The sequence below is a fragment of the Schistocerca nitens genome, chromosome 3, assembly GCF_023898315.1.
Source record: "Schistocerca nitens isolate TAMUIC-IGC-003100 chromosome 3, iqSchNite1.1, whole genome shotgun sequence".
Lineage (NCBI taxonomy): Eukaryota > Metazoa > Arthropoda > Insecta > Orthoptera > Acrididae > Schistocerca > Schistocerca nitens.
In genome coordinates, this window is record NC_064616.1 from 684770007 (window position 1) to 684790768 (window position 20762).

The 20762-nt window shown below is 38.6% G+C and overlaps 1 protein-coding gene across 1 annotated transcript in view; it reads left to right on the top strand.

Moving 5' to 3' along the window:
* The window catches only part of LOC126248644 (uncharacterized), a 144339-nt gene extending 124529 nt beyond the window's left edge, over window positions 1-19810 (top strand). The window contains exons 7-8 of the mRNA XM_049949826.1: window positions 3499-3643; window positions 15500-19810. Of these exons, the coding sequence (XP_049805783.1) occupies window positions 3499-3643; window positions 15500-15717 (363 nt within the window). The 3' untranslated portion in view covers window positions 15718-19810. The remainder of the gene's footprint in view (window positions 1-3498; window positions 3644-15499) is intronic.
* The last annotated feature ends 952 nt before the right edge of the window (window positions 19811-20762 follow it).

Here is a 20762-nt window from a genome sequence, read left to right on the forward strand (position 1 = left end):
ATGTGATGAGAAATGTGCAAGCCCTATGCAGAGAATAATGAGTACCATTGCTTCTCCAGTTTGTATGTTTGTGTGATATTGCCACCACTGAACATGTCTTGGATATGACTGGCTGACAATTGGTTCATGATGACCCTCAACCAACTGTATATGTACCTTGTGGACTTTCAAAAAACCGTGTGGAGAAAGATCTCCAGGAGTGTAGTAAAATCCTCTGTGATGCATGCCATAACACTCAGAAGCTGTCATTCTCAAAGCCAGTTTCTAATATTTGTAAATTTATATGTAACTAAACTGCCCCATGAACCACAGACATTGCCAAGGTGGAGCGGCTTGTGTTTCTTAACAATACAGATAGCCATACCACAGTTACAACCACAATGGAGGGGTGACTGTAGAGAGGGCAGGAAAACATGGTCCCTGAAGAGGGGCAGCAGTCTTTTTTTTCTGTAATTCCAGGGGTAATAATCTGAATGATCGACTGACCTGGCCTTGTAACCTTGACCAACATGGTCTTGTTCTGCTGTTACTGTGAATGGCTGAAAGCAAGATGAAACTACAGCTATTACTTTTCCTGAGGACATGCAGCTCTACTGTATGGTTAAATGATGGTGAAATCCCCTCGGATAAGATATACTGGAGGTAAAAGAGTCCCACATTTGGATCTCTGGGCAGGGACTACTCAGGAGGATGTCTTCATCAGAATAAACAAAACTGGGATTCTGTGGATCAGAGTGTGGAATGTTAGATTCCTTAGTCAAGTAGGTAGATAGGAAAATTTAAAAAAGGAAATGGATAGGTTGAAGTTAAGTATAGTGGGCATTAGCGAAGTGAGTGGGTAGGATGACAAGTACTTCTGGTCAGGTGAGCACAGGGTTATAAATACGAAACCAAATAGGGGTAACACAGGACTATATCTAATAATGAGTAAAAAAATAGGAATGTGGGTCAGTGAACTCATTATCACAGCAAAGACAGACACAAAGCCAACACCCACTGCAGAAGTACAAGTTTATATGCCAACTATCTCTGCAGATAATGAAGAGATTGAAAGAATATACAATGAGATAAAAGAAATTATTGAGATAGTTAATGGAGAGAAAAATTGAATTGCAACAGGTGACTGGAATTTGGTAGTTGGAGGAGGATGGGAAGGAAAAATTGTAGACGAATATGGACTGAGGGAAAAGAATGAAAGAGGAATCCATCTGGTAGAATGTTGCACACAGCAAAGTCATTGCTGACCCTTGGTTTAAGAATCATGAAAGGAAATTGAATATGTGGAAGAGACTTGGAGACACTGAAAGGTATTAGGTTGATTACATAATAGTACGACAGAGATTTTGGAACCATTTCTTAGCTTGTAAGAGGTTTCCAGGGGCGTATGTCGACTCTGGCTGTAATTTATTGCCTATGAACTGTAGAATTTGTAAAAAGTTAGAAAATTAAGGAGATGGGACCTGGATAAGTTGAAAGAACCAGAGAGTAGAGAGTATCTCAAAGGGAACATCAGGCAATGATTAACTTGAACAGAGGAAAAGAATACTGTAGAAGATGAATGGGTACCTTTAAGAGATGAGATAGTGAAGGATCAAGTTGGTAAAATGACAAGGTCTAATAAAAACCTTTGGGTATCACAGGAGCTTTTGATTTAATTAATGAAAGGAGAAATTATAAAAATGGAGCAACTGAAGGAAGCAAAAGGGAATACAAATGTCTAAAAAATAAGAGTGAGAGAAAGTGCAAAACAAGACTAATAATTACATGGTGTGCTAACAACATGAAGATGAAATGGAGTCCTGTTATTCCATGTGGGAAATGGCAGACATTGTATTCTGTTATGGTTTATCCAAGCATGTTAATCAACAAGTGCATGTCTTGCCCAGTAAAAGAATTTTCAGCAGACGGTTTCAGTGACCTGCTAACACGGGATCATTTGCAACCAGATCTGTGGGTCACTGCTGACCTGATACAGTTTGTATTTTAGATATGGATGACCGAGAGGTGCATGAGGGCTTGGGCAGACCACTGAAAGACCTAAGTGAAAACAAGGCCATTGGAGTAGACGACATCCTCTCAGAACTGCTGTTATCCTTGGGAGAGCCAGCCATTATGAAACTATTTCATCTGATATGCAAAATATATGAGAGAGGAGAAAATGCCTCAGACTTCAGGAAGAATGTAATAATTCCAGTACCAAAGAAAGCAGGTGCTGAGAGGTGTGGATATTACTGAACTATCAGTTTGATAAGTCATGGTTCCAAAACATTGACACAAATTATTTATAAAAGAATGTAAAAAGTGGTAGAAGCCAACCTTGAGGAGACCAACTTGGGCTCCTGAGAAGTACTGCAACATGGGAGGCAATACTGATCCTATGACTTACCTTAGAAGGTAGGTTAAAGAAGGGCAAACCAAAGTTTATAGCTTCTCTCGAGAAAGAGAAAACTTTTGACAAAGTTGACTGGAAATTTTGAATTTAGCAGGGGTAAAATACAGGAAGCACAGTTATATAATGGCATGAAAGGGGAACAGTAGTAGAGAAAGTAGTGAAACTGAATTGTAACCTGAAGCCATTAAATCTGCACATTGAACAACTAGTAAAGGAAGACAAAGAAAAATTTAGAAAAGGAATCAAAATTCATGGGAAGAAATAAAAATTTAAAGGACTTGGCAGTGCAGTTGAGCATAATGGACAGTATCGTGAAATGAGGATATCAGATAAACATAAACAAAGCTAAACAAGTGTAATGGAAAGTAATCAAATTAAATCAGGAAATGCTGAGGTCATTAATCAGGAAATGAGACACTAAAAGTAGTGGGTGAGTTTTGCTACTTAGACAATAAAATAACTGACACTGGTGAACTGACAAGAAAAACATTCCTGCAGAAGAGGGCATTTGTCCAAAGTGTAGTCTTGTATGGAAGCATAATGCTGATGATAAGCAGATCAGAAAAGGAGAGAATAAGAGCTTTTGAAATGTGGTGCTACAGAAGGATACAGAAGGTTAGATGAGTAGATCATATGACTAATGTGGTGGTACTGAACAGAATTCAGGAGAAAAGAAATTTGTGTCATAACTTGACAAGAAGAAGAAATCTGTTGATAGGACACAGTGTGAGCTATCAAAGAACAGTGAATCTAGCACTGGAGGGAAGTGTGGAGGGTGACAGTTGTAGAGGAAGACCAAGAGAAGAGTACAATAAGCAAGTTTAAATTGTTGTGGGTTGCAGTAGTTAGTCAGGAATGAAGATGCTTGCACAAGATAGGGTAGCATGGAGAGTTGCATCAATCCAGTCTTTGGATTGAAGACCACAACAACACATTCACCTAAAATGTAATATAAGTTCATGTATCACCTTTCCCTTCAAACATTTGTGCATTATGCTTGAAAATTGTTTATTTCCAGTTAAATATTGCAAAACTCAAATTTTAATATTTGTAGTTGCACATTTATTTCACTTCATTTTGTGAATACTGTCATATCTTCATTGCAGGTGGAATGTAGCAATGGTCAAATAGGGTATGGACGAAGGAAGCGAGAAGTGGCTACTATGGCACCTGATCCAAACAAAGTATTTGAAATAACAATGACAACATTCATTAAAGTTGACTATGAAGAAGAGGAAGTTGCTGACAAAGGTAATACTGAGGCTGCTCCATATGTACAACATTGAAATTGTACATCTGTTCTCATGCTGTAAAATATAATACTAATCTGAGGTATAAAGGTTTCACTAAGAACTAAAGAAGATTACATGCACTGTAATGAGTCAGTTATTCATATAAGGCTGAATATTGTATAAGACCAAGCCTAAAAAGCAGCTTCGTCACAGGTTACAACAATCGTCCCTGTTGTACATACAAGATTTTCAGCATTAATATTTTACACATTAACTGGCAGTTAATAGTCACTGCATTTCAACCTATTTTATGATCACATGAAAGAACTGTGATTTGTTATAGACAGAATTTAGTTCAGTCCTGATTATACATAAATAAAATAAGTATGTGACTATATTTATGAAACCAGAATTTTTCCCTCATAAGTCAAGATTTCCTTACAAGAGCTAAAAGCAGCTCTTTATAAAAAAATATTTATTTATTTATATAAATAATTATTTGAAAATATGACAACAATTATTCAACTTTTATACAGCTCAAGTAATGTAATTTCATTTACAACATTATGATCAACTATCAGCATGCTTCAGAACTGTTTCACACTGATTTCAAAACTTGATAGAGTGCACTTAGAATGAAGATATAGTTTCAGAATACTTTATGACTATATCTGTTCATTGCTATTGAAGTAGCATACGAAAAGAGAAGCATTTGGACTTTAGTCTATGTATGTTAGTCCAGTCTGTAAATTTTACAGTGATAAAGACCAAAAAAAATTCATTGTGATTTCACAATTAGCATGTACTATCTTAAGATTTATTCTTAGACTTCTTTTATATACAAATCACAAATAAACATGTAAATTTTCATTGTATGGTATAAAAGTCTCTGTAAGGGCATGTATGTTTTGATAATTCCCGAGTTTTACACTGAATCATTTATGGAATATATTCAAGATCCCCTCCCATGTATTTCACTGCAGAGACATACTATGAAAAATCCTGGGTGCTAGTTGCAATTCCTGTACTGTGAATGATATTTGAGCAACCCATTTATAATGAGGATTCATGAATGACTAACAAATACAATGTTTTGAGTGGAGCTCGAAGAAAGAAGTTAACCAGATCTGGTGACTTTGAAGGCCATGAAGTAGTATTTCTCTGGTCTGCCAAGCATTCCATCTCTGCTGTATGTACACGATGAGGTAGTATGAAGTCATAGTAGATGCTTATACCGACAGGAAAAAAAAAAAAAAAAAAAAAAAAAAAAAAAAAAAAAAAAAAAAAAAATGCATCACCACAGTTCCCAGAACTCGTGAAGATACACGTTGACTGTGGATATTGTATCACAGACACAGTTCTTTTGACTGTTCAGAGACATCATTAAACCCATCCAAAGATGTAAACAGCCATGCATGAGCAGCACCTATAAGACAGAGAGGGTCTGATGGCCAATCAGTTTCAGTCATTCCACCAGGAAGGAGGTATACAGCTCCTGTTGTCTGAAGTTCAACCATGCCTAGATGGTCAATACCGCTGTTCGATCATGTCCGCATTGTTACTATGTGCCAGGAAGGGCTCTCAGCAAAGGAAGTGTCCAGGCATTTTGGAGTGAACCAAAGCCATGTTGTTTGGACATGGAGGAGATACAGAGAGACATGCCTGGATCAGGTTGCTAGCTATGAATATGGCTCAGGGTAATCCTGACAGTAATGCCACCATGTTGAATAATGCTTTCTGTGCAGCCACAGGACATTGTTTTATGACTCAAACTGTGTGCAGTAGGCTACATGATGCGCAGCTTCACTCCCAACATCCATGACAAGGTCCACCTTTGCAACCACGACACCATGCAGCACGGTACATATGGGCTCAACAACATGCCGAATGGACCGCTCAGTATTGGTATCATGTTATCTTCTGCCATGAGTGTCACATATGCCCTCAGCCACACAATCATTGGAGACGTGTTTGGAGGCAACCCAGTCAGCCTGAACACCTTAGACACAGTGTCCAGTGAGTGCAGCAAGGTGGAGGTTCCCTGCTGTTTTGGGGTGGCATTATGTGGGGCCGACGTACACCACTGGTGGTCATGGAAGGCGACGTAATGGCTGTATGATATGTGAATGCCATCCTCTGACTGATAGTGCAACCATGTCAGCAGCATATTGGCGAGGCATTCGTCTTCATGGACAACAATTCGCACCCCTATCATGCACATCTTGTGAATGGATTCCTTCAGGATAATGACATCGCTCAACTAGAGTGGCCAGCATGTTCTCCAGACATGAAACCTATCAAACATGCCTGAAGTAGATCAAAAAGGGCTGTTTATGGATGATGTGACCCACTGACCACTCTGGGGGATCTACACCGAATTGCCATTGAGGAATGGGCAATTTGGACCAACAGTGCCTTGATGAACTTGTGGATAGTTTGTCACGACGAATAGAGGCATGCATCAATACAATAGAACATGCTACTAGGTATTAGAGTTACCGGTGTGTACAGCAATCTGGACCACCACCAATGAAGGCCTTGCTGTATAGTGGTACAACATGCAGTGTGTGGTTTTCATGAGCAATGAAAAGGGTGGAAATGATGTTTACGTTGATCCCTATTCCAGTATTCTGTACAGGATCTGGAACTCTCAGAACTGAGGTGATGCAAAACTTTTTTTGATTAGTGTATTATGTGTATTGTTTTCTAGATTCTCAGAGGATACATGTTTCAGATGTCAGGCAAACAGTGTAAGATATCGTCTGAGATTTACATAGAACATTATGATTTTATGCAGTCAGATAGAGAGATGGTTACTTAAATTCTGACTGCACCTTAAGATGCTGAGTTAATCTTCAGTATTTGTAACAGGATATGTTGAAGTCTGATGAAATGGCACAGTAGGTGCATGCAAGTCACTAACTTCAGAATAAACTCAGTTAGTAAAATATCATGACTTTTGATGTTTGTGGATCAGAAACTAGGCACTAATACCCAATAAAAGAAATTTAATCACAGTACTCTACATCAGTATACTTTCAAAGACCATAACAGAAGTTTTTGTGATGGCCTTTGTAGCGACAACACTTCGCTGTAGAAACGGCCTACGAAGTCACCGCCACACTTTTAATAGCGGGCCGACCGGTCCGCTGGAACAGTGAACAGAAAGATGAAAACCCAAACACTCGGATTAAATGAAAGTCGGTACTTATCTTTATTAATGACGATACAGAACACAGTGGTGAACATGGTCTACAGAAATCTGTCTAGTTCGAGTCGGTGCGGCTTGGTCAGCGTCGGCTGACGACAAACAACAACTCTGCTGCGATGAACACACAACTGACTAGCAAGTACACAATTCGGTGGCGAGTACACCACTGAGCGGCGAATACAGAACTGTCCTAGCGCTCGCGACTCCAGCGCTTAAGAAGCCAGAAGCCAGCGGTGGCGCGCGCAGACTTGCGGCGATTTCCTGTATCGCTGGCGCTGCTTATGCGGACGGCGTCCGGACTTCGATGCTGCCAACCTTTTTGGCAGCGGGCTCGGTTGGCATTACTGGCTAGGATATAACAGAAGTTAATTTCCAGCTTATGTACTGAGAAAGCAATTGAACTCACAGATTTGTGATCCAAAAATAAATCAGATCAGAGAAACCAAAGTGCCTAGGCAGAGAGTATAAACTCACTGCATAAATCATCACAGATAAAATAGCTGGAATCCTGCAATGATCTTCATTGTCACACACTGTGTGCCTAATAGTAGCCACTTGGTACGGCAGTATTATGTTGAGAACCAGTAGTATTAGTGTCATTTGTTGTTAATACAGAAATGAGGAAATAGCTAATGATTGGATATGGCATTTTTGAGTGCAATGGCACAGTGGTAATAACACTGGCCTTTTATTTGGGAACTATGCAGTTCAAATTCCTGTCACTTCATCCTGGTGAGATGTTTTTCCTTATTCATTTCAAGTAAATGGCAGGATTATATATTTAAGAAGCTCTTGATCATTTTCAATCTCCTTTCTTGCCCAACAGTGTTTGTACTCAATTTATAATGGCCTCAAATAATACAGTATTTTCAGAATCACTGTCATCAGAGTGCAGAAGATGTTAGTAGCTGCTCAGTTATTTCTTGGTACTGTATCTTACACAGTCTCTATTGCAAAGTGAAATAAATAAAAAAAAACCTGTGTAAATGAGACTGCGTACTTCATACCATAGGAGTTCCTGTCTATTTTAAAAACGCAAAATAAGGTAAAAAAAACTGTGCACATAACGTTAAATATTCTTATTTGCCTACACATTTAAAAATTGTCTTTCTTCAGTTAACTAGCATAAGAATTTTAGAGGCACTGTTATAATTTAAATACACTCCTGGAAATTGAAATAAGAACACCGTGAATTCATTGCCCCAGGAAGGGGAAACTTTATTGACACATTCCTGGGGTCAGATACATCACATGATCACACTGACAGAACCACAGGCACATAGACACAGGCAACAGAGCATGCACAATGTCGGCACTAGTACAGTGTATATCCACCTTTCGCAGCAATGCAGGCTGCTATTCTCCCATGGAGACGATCGTAGAGATGCTGGATGTAGTCCTGTGGAACGGCTTGCCATGCCATTTCCACCTGGCACCTCAGTTGGACCAGCGTTCGTGCTGGACGTGCAGACCGCGTGAGACGACGCTTCATCCAGTCCCAAACATTCTCAATGGGGGACAGATCTGGAGATCTTGCTGGCCAGGGTAGTTGACTTACACCTTCTAGAGCACGTTGGGTGGCACGGGATACATGCCGACGTGCATTGTCCTGTTGGAACAGCAAGTTCCCTTGCCGGTCTAGGAATGGTAGAACGACGGGTTCGATGACGGTTTGGATGTACCGTGCACTATTCAGTGTCCCCTCGACGATCACCAGTGGTGTACGGCCAGTGTAGGAGATCGCTCCCCACACCATGATGCCGGGTGTTGGCCCTGTGTGCCTCAGTTGTATGCAGTCCTGATTGTGGCGCTCACCTGCACGGCGCCAAACACGCATACGACCATCATTGGCACCAAGGCAGAAGCGACTCTCATCGCTGAAGATGACACGTCTCCATTCGTCCCTCCATTCACGCCTGTCGCGACACCACTGGAGGCGGGCTGCACGATGTTGGGGCGTGAGCGGAAGACGGCCTAACGGTGTGCGGGACCGTAGCCCAGCTTCATGGAGACGGTTGCGAATGGTCCTCGCCGATACCCCAGGAGCAAGAGTGTCCCTAATTTGCTGGGAAGTGGCGGTGCGGTCCCCTACGGCACTGCGTAGGATCCTACGGTCTTGGCGTGCATCCGTGCGTCGCTGCGGTCCGGTCCCAGGTCGACGGGCACGTGCAACTTCCGCTGACCACTGGCGACAACATCGATGTACTGTGGAGACCTCACGCCCCACGTGTTGAGCAATTCGGCGGTACGTCCACCCGGCCTCCCGCATGCCCACTATACGCCCTCGCTCAAAGTCCGTCAACTGCACATACGGTTCACGTCCACACTGTCGCGGCATGCTACCAGTGTTAAAGACTGCGATGGAGCTCCGTATGCCACGGCAAACTGGCTGACACTGATGGCGGCGGTGCACAAATGCTGCGCAGCTAGCACCATTCGACGGCCAACACCGCGGTTCCTGGTGTGTCCGCTGTGCCGTGCGTGTGATCATTGCTTGTACAGCCCTCTCGCAGTGTCCGGAGCAAGTATGGTGGGTCTGACACACCGGTGTCAATGTGTTCTTTTTTCCATTTCCAGGAGTGTAGGTATGGAGACATTGGTAACTGCATAGTATCTTTGTGTATAACTGCTCTCCTTCTGACTTCTACATCTACATCTACATGATTACTCTGCAATTCACATTTAAGTGCTTGGCAGAGGGTTCATCGAACCACAATCATACTATCTCTGTACCATTCCACTCCCGAACAGCGCGCAGGAAAAACGAACACCTACACCTTTCTGTTCGAGCTCTGATTTCTTTTATTTTATTTTGATAATCATTCCTACCTATGTACGTTGGGCTCAACAAAATATTTTCGCATTCATAAGAGAAAGTTGATGACTGAAATTTCGTAAATAGATCTCGCCGTGACGAAAAACGTCTTTGCTTTAATCACTTCCATCCCAATTTGTGTATCATATCTGCCACACTCTCTCCCCTATTACGTGATAATACAAAATGAGCTGCCCTTTTTTGCACCCTTTCAATTTTCTCTGTCAATCCCACCTGGTAAGGATCCCACAGCGCGCAGCAATATTCTAACAGAGGACAAACGAGCGTAGTGTAAGCTGTCTCTTTAGTGGACTTGTTGCATCTTCAAAGTGTCCTGCCAATGAAATGCAACCTTTGGCTTGCCTTCCCCACAATATTATCTGTGTGGTGTTTCCAACTGAAGTTTTTCATAATTTTAACACCCAGGTACTTAGTTGAATTGACAGCCTTGAGAATTGTACTATTTATCGAGTAATCAAATTCCAAGGATTTATTTTGGAACTCATGTGGATCACCTCACACTTTTCGTTATTTAGCGTCAACTGCCACCTGCCACACCATACAGCAATCTTTTCTAAATCGCTTTGCAACTGATACTGGTCTTCAGATGACCTTACTAGACGGTAAATTACAGCATCATCTGCGAACAACCTAAGAGAACTGCTCAGATTGTCACCCAGGTCATTTATATAGATCAGGAACAGCAGAGGTCCCAGTATGCTTCCTTGGGGAACACCTGATATCACTTCAGTTGTACTCGATGATTTGCCGTCTATTACTATGAACTGCGACCTTCCTGACAGGAAATCACGAATCCAGTCGCACAACTGAGATGATACCCCATAGGCCCGCAGCTTGATTAGAAGTTGCTTGTGAGGAACAATGTCAAAAGCTTTCCGGAAATCTAGAAATACAGAATCAACTTGAGATACCCTGTCAATTGTGACCATTACTTCGTGCGAATAAAGAGCTAGCTGCGTTGCACAAGAACGATGTTTTCTGAAACCATGCTGATTATGTATCAATAGATTGTTCCCTTCAAGGTGACTCATAATGTTTGAATACAGTATATGCTCCAAAACCCTACTGCAAACCAACGTCAATGATATAGGTCTGTAGTTCGATGGATTACTCCTACTACCCTCCTTAAACACTGGTGCGACCTGCGCAATTTTCCAATCTGTAGGTACAGATCTATTGGTGAGCGAGGGGTTGTATATGATTGCTAAGTAGGGAGCTATTGTATCAGCATAATCTGAAAGGAACATAATTGGAATACAATCTGGACCTGAAGACTTGTCCGTATCAAGCGATTTGAGTTGCTTCGCAACCCCTAAGGTATCTACTTCTAAGAAACTCATGCTAGTAGCTGTTCATGTTTCAAATTCTGGAATATTCCATTCGTCTTCCCTGGTGAAGGAATTTTGGAAAACTGCATTCAATAACTCTGCTTTAGCGGCTCAGTCATCGGTAACAGTACCATCGGCACTGCGCAGCAAAGGTATTGACTGCGTCTTGCCACTTGTGTACTTTACGTACGACCAGAATTTCTTTTGATTTTCTACCAAATTTCGAGACAATGTTTCGTTGTGGAACCTATTAAAGGCATCTCGCATTGAAGTCCGTGCCAAATTTTGCGCGTCTGTAAATTTTAGCCAATTTTCGGGATTTCGCGTTCTTCTGAACTTCGCATGCTTTTTCCATTGCCTCTGCAACAGCATTCGGACCTGTTTTGTGTACCATGGGGGAACAGTTCCATCTCTTGCCAATTTATGAGGTGTGAATCTCTCAGTTGCTGTTGCTACTATATCTTTCAATTTGAGCCACATCTCGTCTATATTTGCATAGTCAGTTCAGAAGGAATGGAGATTGTCTCTTAGAAAGGCTTCTAGTGACACTTTATCCACTTTTTTAAATAAAATTATTTTGCAGTTGTTTCTGGTGGATTTGGAAGAAACGGTATTGAGCCTAGCTACAATGACCTTGTGATCACTAATCCCTGTATCAGTCATAATGCTCTCTTTTAGCTCTGGATTGTTTGTGGCTAAGAGGTCAAGTGTGTTTTTGCAACCATTTACAATTCGTGTGGGTTTGTGGACTACGGCTCGAAATAATTTTCGGAGAAAGCTTTTAGGACAATCTTGGAAGATGTTTTCTGCCTACCACCGGTTTTGAACAAGTATTTTTGCCTACATATCGAGGGAGGGTTGAAGTCCCCACCAACTATAACCGTATGAGTGGGGTATTTATTTGTTATGAGACTCAAATTTTCTCTGAACTGTTCAGCAACTATATCATCAGAGTCTGGGGGTCGGTAGAAGGAGCCAATTATTAACTTAGTTCGGCTGTTAAGTATAACCTCCACCCATACCAATTCGCAAGAAGTATCTACTTCAACTTCACTACAAGGTAAACCACTACTGACAGACACAAACACTCCACCACCAATTCTGCCTAATCTATCTTTCCTGAACACTGTCTGAGACTTCATAAAAATTTCTGCAGAACTTATTTCAGGCTTTAGCCAGCTTTCCGTACCTATAAAAATTTCAGCTTCTGTGATTTCTATTAGTGCTTGAAGCTCAGGGACTTTTCCAGCACAACTACAACAATTTACAACTACAATTCCGACTGTTCCTTGATCCAAGCACGTCATGTATTTGCCATGCACCCTTTGAGATTGCAGCCCATCCCGTACTTTCCCGAGGCCTTCTATCCTAAAAAACTGCCCAGTCCACACCACACAGCCTCCGCTACCTATGTAGCCACCAGCTGAGTGTAGTGAACTCTGACCTATTCAGCGGAACCCAAAACCCCACCACCCTATGGCGCAAGTCAAAGAATCTGCTGTCAACACGGTCGCAAAACTGTCTGAGCTTCTGATTCAGACCCTCCACCCGGCTCTGGACCAGAGGTCCGCAGTCGGTTATGTCAACGATGCTGCAGATGGTGAGCTCTGCCTTCATCTCATAAGCAAGACCAGCAGCCTTCACCAAATCAGATAGCCGCTGGAATCCAGAGAGAATTTCCTCAGATCCAAAGCAACTCACGTCATTAGTGCCGACATGTGCCACCACCTGCAGCTGGCTGCAACGTCAAATATTATGCTATGAGCTATTAATGAGCCAGTCCGTAACATTTTTTTTATCCTTATATTGTCCTAATTCCCTAATTAGTTTAGTTGAATATTTTTGTAGTTCTGTCAGGTTTCATTATTAAAATTTCTAATGTTTTTAACTCCATTTACCTTGTTGAATATGATATACTTGAAAGATTATCATCTGTGTACAAAATCCTTGTCCATTTTGTATGTGCAACTCACAATGCAGCTGTTACAAGGCACTACATAAATTTGTAATCTTAGTAAACACATTTTACCTCTTGAAGTCAGGATATTCTCATTAATTTACATCATACCTATTATATTTTTCGGGTGCATAAATGCTTTTAATGAGCCACATGATGATGTTAGGGAGGCAGTTCTCGTGTTCTGGACTGGTTTGTAAAAGTAAAGGTGTTAATGCATTGAAGAAGACAACAAGCAATACTAGAGAACAGAATACTATTACCTGAAAATTTGTCCTTTTTGTAAATCTACATACAGGTCAGTTAAAGTCATTCATTGTGTCACTGTTTTGTTCAACAAATGTGTGGTGACAGAAGATGTTTTGAGAAGTATTTCTATTTAGAAGAAAATTATTATAGATGTAATTCTATTTAGAAGTAAATGATTATCATTTAACTTATGAATCATAAACAGATAACTAAAAAAACTTGGCATTGTTGTACATTGTTGTCCTGTGACATGTGGCCAGATATATTTTATGTCATTATAATTTTAAAGGAAGGAAACCATATACCTCGGCAGATGTTTTACATTTTAATCCCTTGCACATTGTCTGTTTGAGCTCCAAAATGAAGATACAGGTTACTGTTTATTTAATCAGGTGAATAAATCCATGCAAGTCTACAAGTGAATGCGCCAATGTAGGATATCAGTGGTTGTCAATTAAAAAGATGAATTCCTTCTGTATATGGTTCTGCTTCTTGCTTCTGACCTCTTACACAAGTCCGGCCCCGGTAGCTGAGTGGTCAGCATGATAGAATGTCAATCCTAAGGTCCCGGGTTCGATTCCCGGCTGGGTCGGAGATTTTATCCACTCAGGGACTGGGTGTTGTGTTGTCCTAATCATCATCACTTCATCCCCATTAACGTGCCATTCGCTGAAGTGGCATCAACTCGAAAGACCTGCACCAGGTGAACGGTCTACCCGACGGGAGGCCCTAATCACACGACATTTCATTTCATTTCAGCTCTTACACACAATCCATCACATTGTGTACATTAATGACTTCTCATCCATTACATTACCAGATGCTTAGTTTGTTTCTTTTGCAGATGCTACAAACATTGCAATAAGCAGCAAGTCAAGTATAGATTTAGAAATAGCTGGTAATGAAATTTTCACTGACCTTAATAAATGGTTTAAAGCTAATTCACTGTCATTAAACTTTGAAAAGACCTGCTATATGCAGTTCAGAACCTATAAGAGATTTCCTTCCTGCATGTGTATAACATATGAAGACATACAGATGAAAGAGGTTGACAGTGTTAAATTTATGGTATAGCAACTCGATAATAAATTCAGGTGGGAAGGCATTACCACAGAATTGCTGAAGTGCCTAAACTAGTCTGTATTTGCAGTGAGAATGATGTCAGATGTAGGAGATATAAAAATAAAAAACAGCTTGCATACTTTGCTTACTTTCATTATGTTATGTCTTACGAGATCATATTCTGGGGTAACTCATCAAACCGAGTAAACATTTTTAGTGTGCAAAAGCATGTAATAAGAATAATTTGTGGTGTAAATTCAAGAACATCATGTAGAAATCTGTTCAAAGAACTTTGTATTCTAACCACTGCTTTTCAGTATATTTATTTGTACATGTAATTTATTGCAAGCAATATATCTTTGTTTCCTACCAATAGCTCAATACATGGTATGAATACTAGGAACAAGAACAATCTACGTGAAGACCTGAAACCACTTACCTTGGGCCAAAAAGAGGTCCAATATTCAGGAACACACTTTTTCAATAAATTGCCAGCAACCATTGAAAACGTGGTATCAGATAAGGCACAGATTAAATATAGTTTGAAAGACTTTTTGATAGGCAACTCCTTCTACTCTATAGATGAATATCTTAAAAAGGACTGTTAGACCAGCTTAAGTAAAAATGTCTGCTAGATTTCAATTTTGACAGCACTTGGTCACAATGGTCAAGATTAGGTAGTTTGTGTATGATAAATTTATTAAAAGTCCACAACAGTGTTTCATTCTGACAGTGTATTAATTCTTAAATATTAGCAGTTCCAGTTTGTTGTAATGTTGTGTTATACTTTCTGACATGTTTCACACCCATGAGAATCATTTTATTTTTGGGTCTATGGAATTAAAACTGAATCCAAACTAATCTAATCAATTATCCTATGGGAGCAAAATATGCAGTGTTGGTACTGGGTATGGTTCACAAATTTTAATTTTCCCATTACAGTTCTGTATTATTTAACAATCTTTTAAAACATGCTGTGTATTACAAAAAGAAATATACAAATTTCTCCTAGATTATTTCCTTAGACAACTGATATTTAGTAATAAATATAGATTCATTAGTGTTTTTTTTATCTCAAATAATAATCTGTTACAAGCAGTATATAAAATCTCATCACCTGATTGGTTCTCATTTCCAATGCATTTCTTAATGTTGTCAGGACTAACCTGTCATGCTGAAAACTTGTCAGTTAACTCATTTAATTTGGTATTTTATTTTATTTTTTTTTACAGCTCAGGCTCCAGTCCCAGAATTTAAGGTGAAAAATGACACAAAGACACCACCCAAGAAGATGAATTCATTTTACAATGCTGAGCCAAAAACTCTTCTACAGCTTGAAAGTGAAGACATTAGGGATGATGTAAAATACATTTTAATCAATGAAAAGAGTGGCGCTAGTATTTTCACCTGTTCACTGATTTTTGTCTCAGTAATTGTGCTTCTCCTCTAATGTGCTCTTGTTTCTCAAGTATGTTAGACAGAGACATCGTCACCGAAAAAGTTTTTTTCACAATTTTTAAATCACAGTACACTGTATGTCCAGCAATATCACCTTCAAGATGAAGACCCAAGGAAACACAGACAGACCATCAGTTAGTCAGTCAGTCAGTCACAAGTTCATAATTAGCGGAAGAACTGTCAGGAAAATGTAATTCATTGAGAATTAATGTGCACTGAAAGTGACTGACTGGTAAGCCTAATGAAAACTGCCTAAATTTTCCTATAAACGCGAATGAAAAAAGCCATATCAGCTTTCAAATATTCCCAGGTTGGCTAACTACTGTAGATCCAAATGAAAAAGAAAACATTCACTATGCAAATACTTTAGTGAGAATAGTTATTTACATACTGAGACAAAATCAAAAAAATGTTAAATTATTACGCAAGAATACACGTTTGGCCTAAGTTTCACAACTGTTTATTTTACACAACTAAAGTTTCAAGTTTGAAGTCCTTTTTAAAATGTGTCTTCATGTGTAATAATTACAAAGTTTCACCAAGACAAACAATAAACTCAGTTTTTTTAATTATGTGAAATATATTGGGCTTTGCTCTGTGATGATGAAAAAGTAATGTGCCATTTATCTGTACTGTGATATTTTTTATATTGCAAAGTTATCTCAAAAACAATATTATTGAAATAGAGCAGATGGACAGTGCACACTTGGTATCACCCCTCATTATAAGATATCTTGAAGGCCACTCAGAAAAAAATGTTCAAATGTGTGTGAATTCCAATGGGATGAAGGCCACTCACGCTGAACATCTGAGACACGGAACTCACTAAATGAAGACAATATGTTGTTATTTATTTTGATGAAGGTAAAGATAATCTATGTGATGGATGGAAGTTATCATAAGGCTGTGACAATACAAACATGTCTGAAATTTAGACCCTGCAAGATTTTTCTTCTTACTATCTTAAACGTGTTGTGATGTTTTCAGTGTGAGTCTATTCTTATGTAATGTGTTTGTAATCCTGATAAATCACATCATATTTCTTTGCATGTTGCTTTTATAGTTCCTTTTATGAAGACTCCTAACTAAATGAAGAGTTTCATCACTTACTTGCTTCAGTTTTGTGGAGTAATGTTTATACTTCAGTAACATTCATACATTTTTCCATCTCTAGGATGTTTTCCCCCTTCTTCTAAGAACTCAGTTATTGAACAAAATTTTTAACAAATTTAGTAATTACATATTAAATTTCTACCTTCTGGTAGGTATAGTATATTAAGAAAGGATTGGAAATGCCAGGCTTACCACTACTAATTTCAAGTCATTCAATAATCATGGCATAGTCTATGCTACATCAGAAATAAATCACTGGTTCATAACAAGGAACCAAAACTGATAAAACATGTTATGCCAATTGCATGAACTATTAATTACATATGTATAATTTTAATGTTAATTTACCCTACAGTGCACTTTTTCACACATAAACAAAAACATGTAAAAACTTAACCAATGAAAATCAAGGTTGAAGCTTCCCAACAAATGTTAACTACATGGAAGACAGTCTCAAAACACAGGCCCTTCCAGTCCTTATGTCCGCCACAGTTTTAATCTCTCAGGAAGATTCATATGTTACTCAACAGAGTTCATTTGCTTATAGAGGGGAAGATTTATGGATATGCTATAAGTCTCTGATACAGCTGGCTTAAGTTGTTTATTTTTGAATATAACCCTCCTCATTCATCTGAGAATGATCTTCTCTACAAACTTTTTACTGGATGCAATCACAGATTACAGTTCCCTTTAAGTTAATGATGCACTAAATATCATCAGTTCTATTTATATGAGGTAAGGAATGCAATGAAATAAACATGCAGTTCATCTGGAACTGTATTTTTCTGGTAGTTTCAATTAAATCCTTAATAATACTTGAATATTTCTGAAGCCCAATTTCTCTTTTTAGCTTGTTTTTCAGAATAGTTTCTGAAATGATATGTTCATCATGGTGCTTCTTGATTTTACTTTAGATTTGGCATTGACATGTTGGGCCTACATGTCAGCAGCTATTTGGAATCAACTAACTCTAGAAGTTACAATGTGTGAGCTAGGTACCTTTGCTACCATGTTGAGAGTGCTAGTAACAAACACCACCCTGTAACAGCACAGTATTAATCTTGTGAATTGCGCTGGATAATCTCATATGGCCTTGGGTGGGCTAAAGCTTAGATTCATAGCATGCAATACCAGAAATAATTCACTAAAACTAAATTTGAATCAAATATACAGCTGTAAAAAGGGGAAAAACTCTTTTAAAAACCTGAAACAGTCCTACAGCAGTAAGGAAATGTTCACCTTAATCATTTTTACACTTAGTTGCTATTTACCCTGTAACATTGATTTATGAGAAATGTCAATTAACAGTTTACATAATAATGCAATGACAGTTCCACATATTTTGAATACTGACACATTGCCTAATAGTAAGGCAGTTTCTTCATTCAGCTCCTCTCATCGTAATGCCTTTAGTTACAAAATATTTACTTTCAAACTGCATACTAGAATGCAGTACCATAGCTGTCAGAGAACCATCTGTACAGATTACATTATGCATTGCATTAAAATATCTATTTGTATCTGTTACCATTGTGAATTATCAACCTCATAACATTGGCGTCCAGAGTAGTTCCAAGGAAATCATATTTTCTTGTTAGTGGCTATACCTGTCCTAATAACTAAATCCTCTGCAGTGGCTACTTTTGACTATTATTTGTACATTTAGCAACTCTTTCAAATTGGTGTGCTTGTAAGCATGTTATTCTAGGAATTTTAATCTCATAGTAAATTACTGCCACGAAACATATTTTATTGCAGAGCTCTTCTTGGACATATTCATTTGAATTTGAACCCTTTCAAATTCCTATTTGGTTTTTCTGACCACAGATGAAGTTACATTACCCTCAGTTTCTGGTATATTAATCTGGCATTCACAGTGATCTGTATGTGATGAAATGAAAGGACATTATGGCTGTCAAACTTTTACAGTGCTTCTATTAGTAAAACTATGCCGTTGGGTCTTTTTATTATGTAACTTCACATTTCATATTCATTTTTTATGCTTCATAGTTTTGTGAAGAATTATACTCAAATACCTTTCAAAATGGTATTTCATGTCACCTGATGCTAGTTCCAGTTATGATGCAGTGTCATACAATCCTCTTCAGAAAGCTAGTTCTTTGCTTTTCCAAAATGTATTGTATGCTGTAAAAGAGTGCTTCACATTACTGTAAATTACTTATATGTTCACCTTAAGTTAGACTTTATCTAAATTTGATGGAGTTAGACAATATTTTACTTTCAACTGTGCTGTAAGCTATCACTATCTTTAAACAAAATATATATGTCTGATTCAGAGCATTTTGTTAAGTTTATAAATTGTCTTATAATGGTTGACTGATGATGATAAATTAATTTCATTTGCTGGGATGAGCTTAAGGTGTTATATCAGAATATGGAAATACTGAAACTATTATGGTAAAATGCTCAATCTTGAATGAGGAATTGTAGTTGCAAAAGTGTATGTGAGTATGTATTGGTCGGAATTCTGTAATGACAGATCTTTCATGATATGAAGATAATGTTAACTTAGACACTGCTTGGGAATATGAAAATGTACATGCTCATTTGTGAGCTTATTATAAGATATGAAATGCAAGGCAGTCTATTTGTGTCATGAAAACTACTTCTGAATTATTTATAGAGTAAGATATTCTCATACATGTAAATGTGAAAATACTTTTCCTACTACTTATGGTAATTTGAGAGTTAATAATGTCATTGTTAATTTCTCCATTATGTAACTTCCAATTTCACTGACTCATTAATATCACATCTCATATTTTATTATTTCACAATGCAGACAATGTACATGTTGTTTTAAATGGAAGAAATTGGATTTTGCATTTGGAGGATTGCTCTAACACAAGAATCATGGCATAAACATAGTCTTCAGACATATTAATGTTATGCTTTATTGTGTCAGACCACTTAATGACTTACACAAATAAAAAGAATCACTTAAAATAAAACCAATTGCTTATTATTTTTGTGTTCTGAAAATTTATTATGTAAATCTACTGACACATAACCTGAAAATCCTTTTAGCTTTATTGAATGGATATGTATAGATATTCATCAAAGTTCTCCTTTGAAAGAAGAACAAAGTTAATAGCCACAAAATATGTTTTACTCACAGAATATTGCACAGGTTTAGTTATGGTACCAGCGCTGTTTGAGCATTCATTGGTAACAGAGGTTTTAGATCCCATTTCGATGAACAAAGTTGCAGCCATGAAACTTAGTGATGGTGTTAGTTATTATCTACATACTCACGCTGCCAATGTGACACTTTTCCAAATGATGGATGGCTAGGCAGAGACATTGATTACAGAATTCTTTATTTTGATTGTTCAGGGAACATTCCACTTCTAAAATCACCTTGTTATCATTCTGGAAATTCCGCCACACACTGATTTCTTCACCCAAGGAAAGAGGGAGAAGTCACTGGGTGCCATGTCAATAGAATACATGGGATGACACAAAATGTTAGAACCCGAGGAAGCAAAATGCATGACAGTGTCCCATGCAGAATGAGCTGCGCAAACTATGGAGCAGAAACATCCTCTTGTACAACTTCCTGCCATGCTTCGTCTTGGCAGATTCATATAAGTTCATCAGGAGATTTTAGCAGTATTATTTTTATTGCTAATATTATTTATTTATCTGCATTCTTTTTAAGGCCTGTTTTATGGTTTATAATAGAGTTGGTTGGTTTGGGGGAGAGGACCAAACAGCAAGGTCATCAGTCCCTCAGATTAGGGAAGCGTGGGGAAGGAAGTCAGCCATGCCCTTTCAAAGGAACCATCGTGGCATTTGCGCGAAGCATTTTATGGAAATCGCAGATAACCTAAATCAGGATGGCCGCATGAGGATTTCAACCATTGTCCTTCCGAATGTGACTCCAGTATGCTAACCACTGCA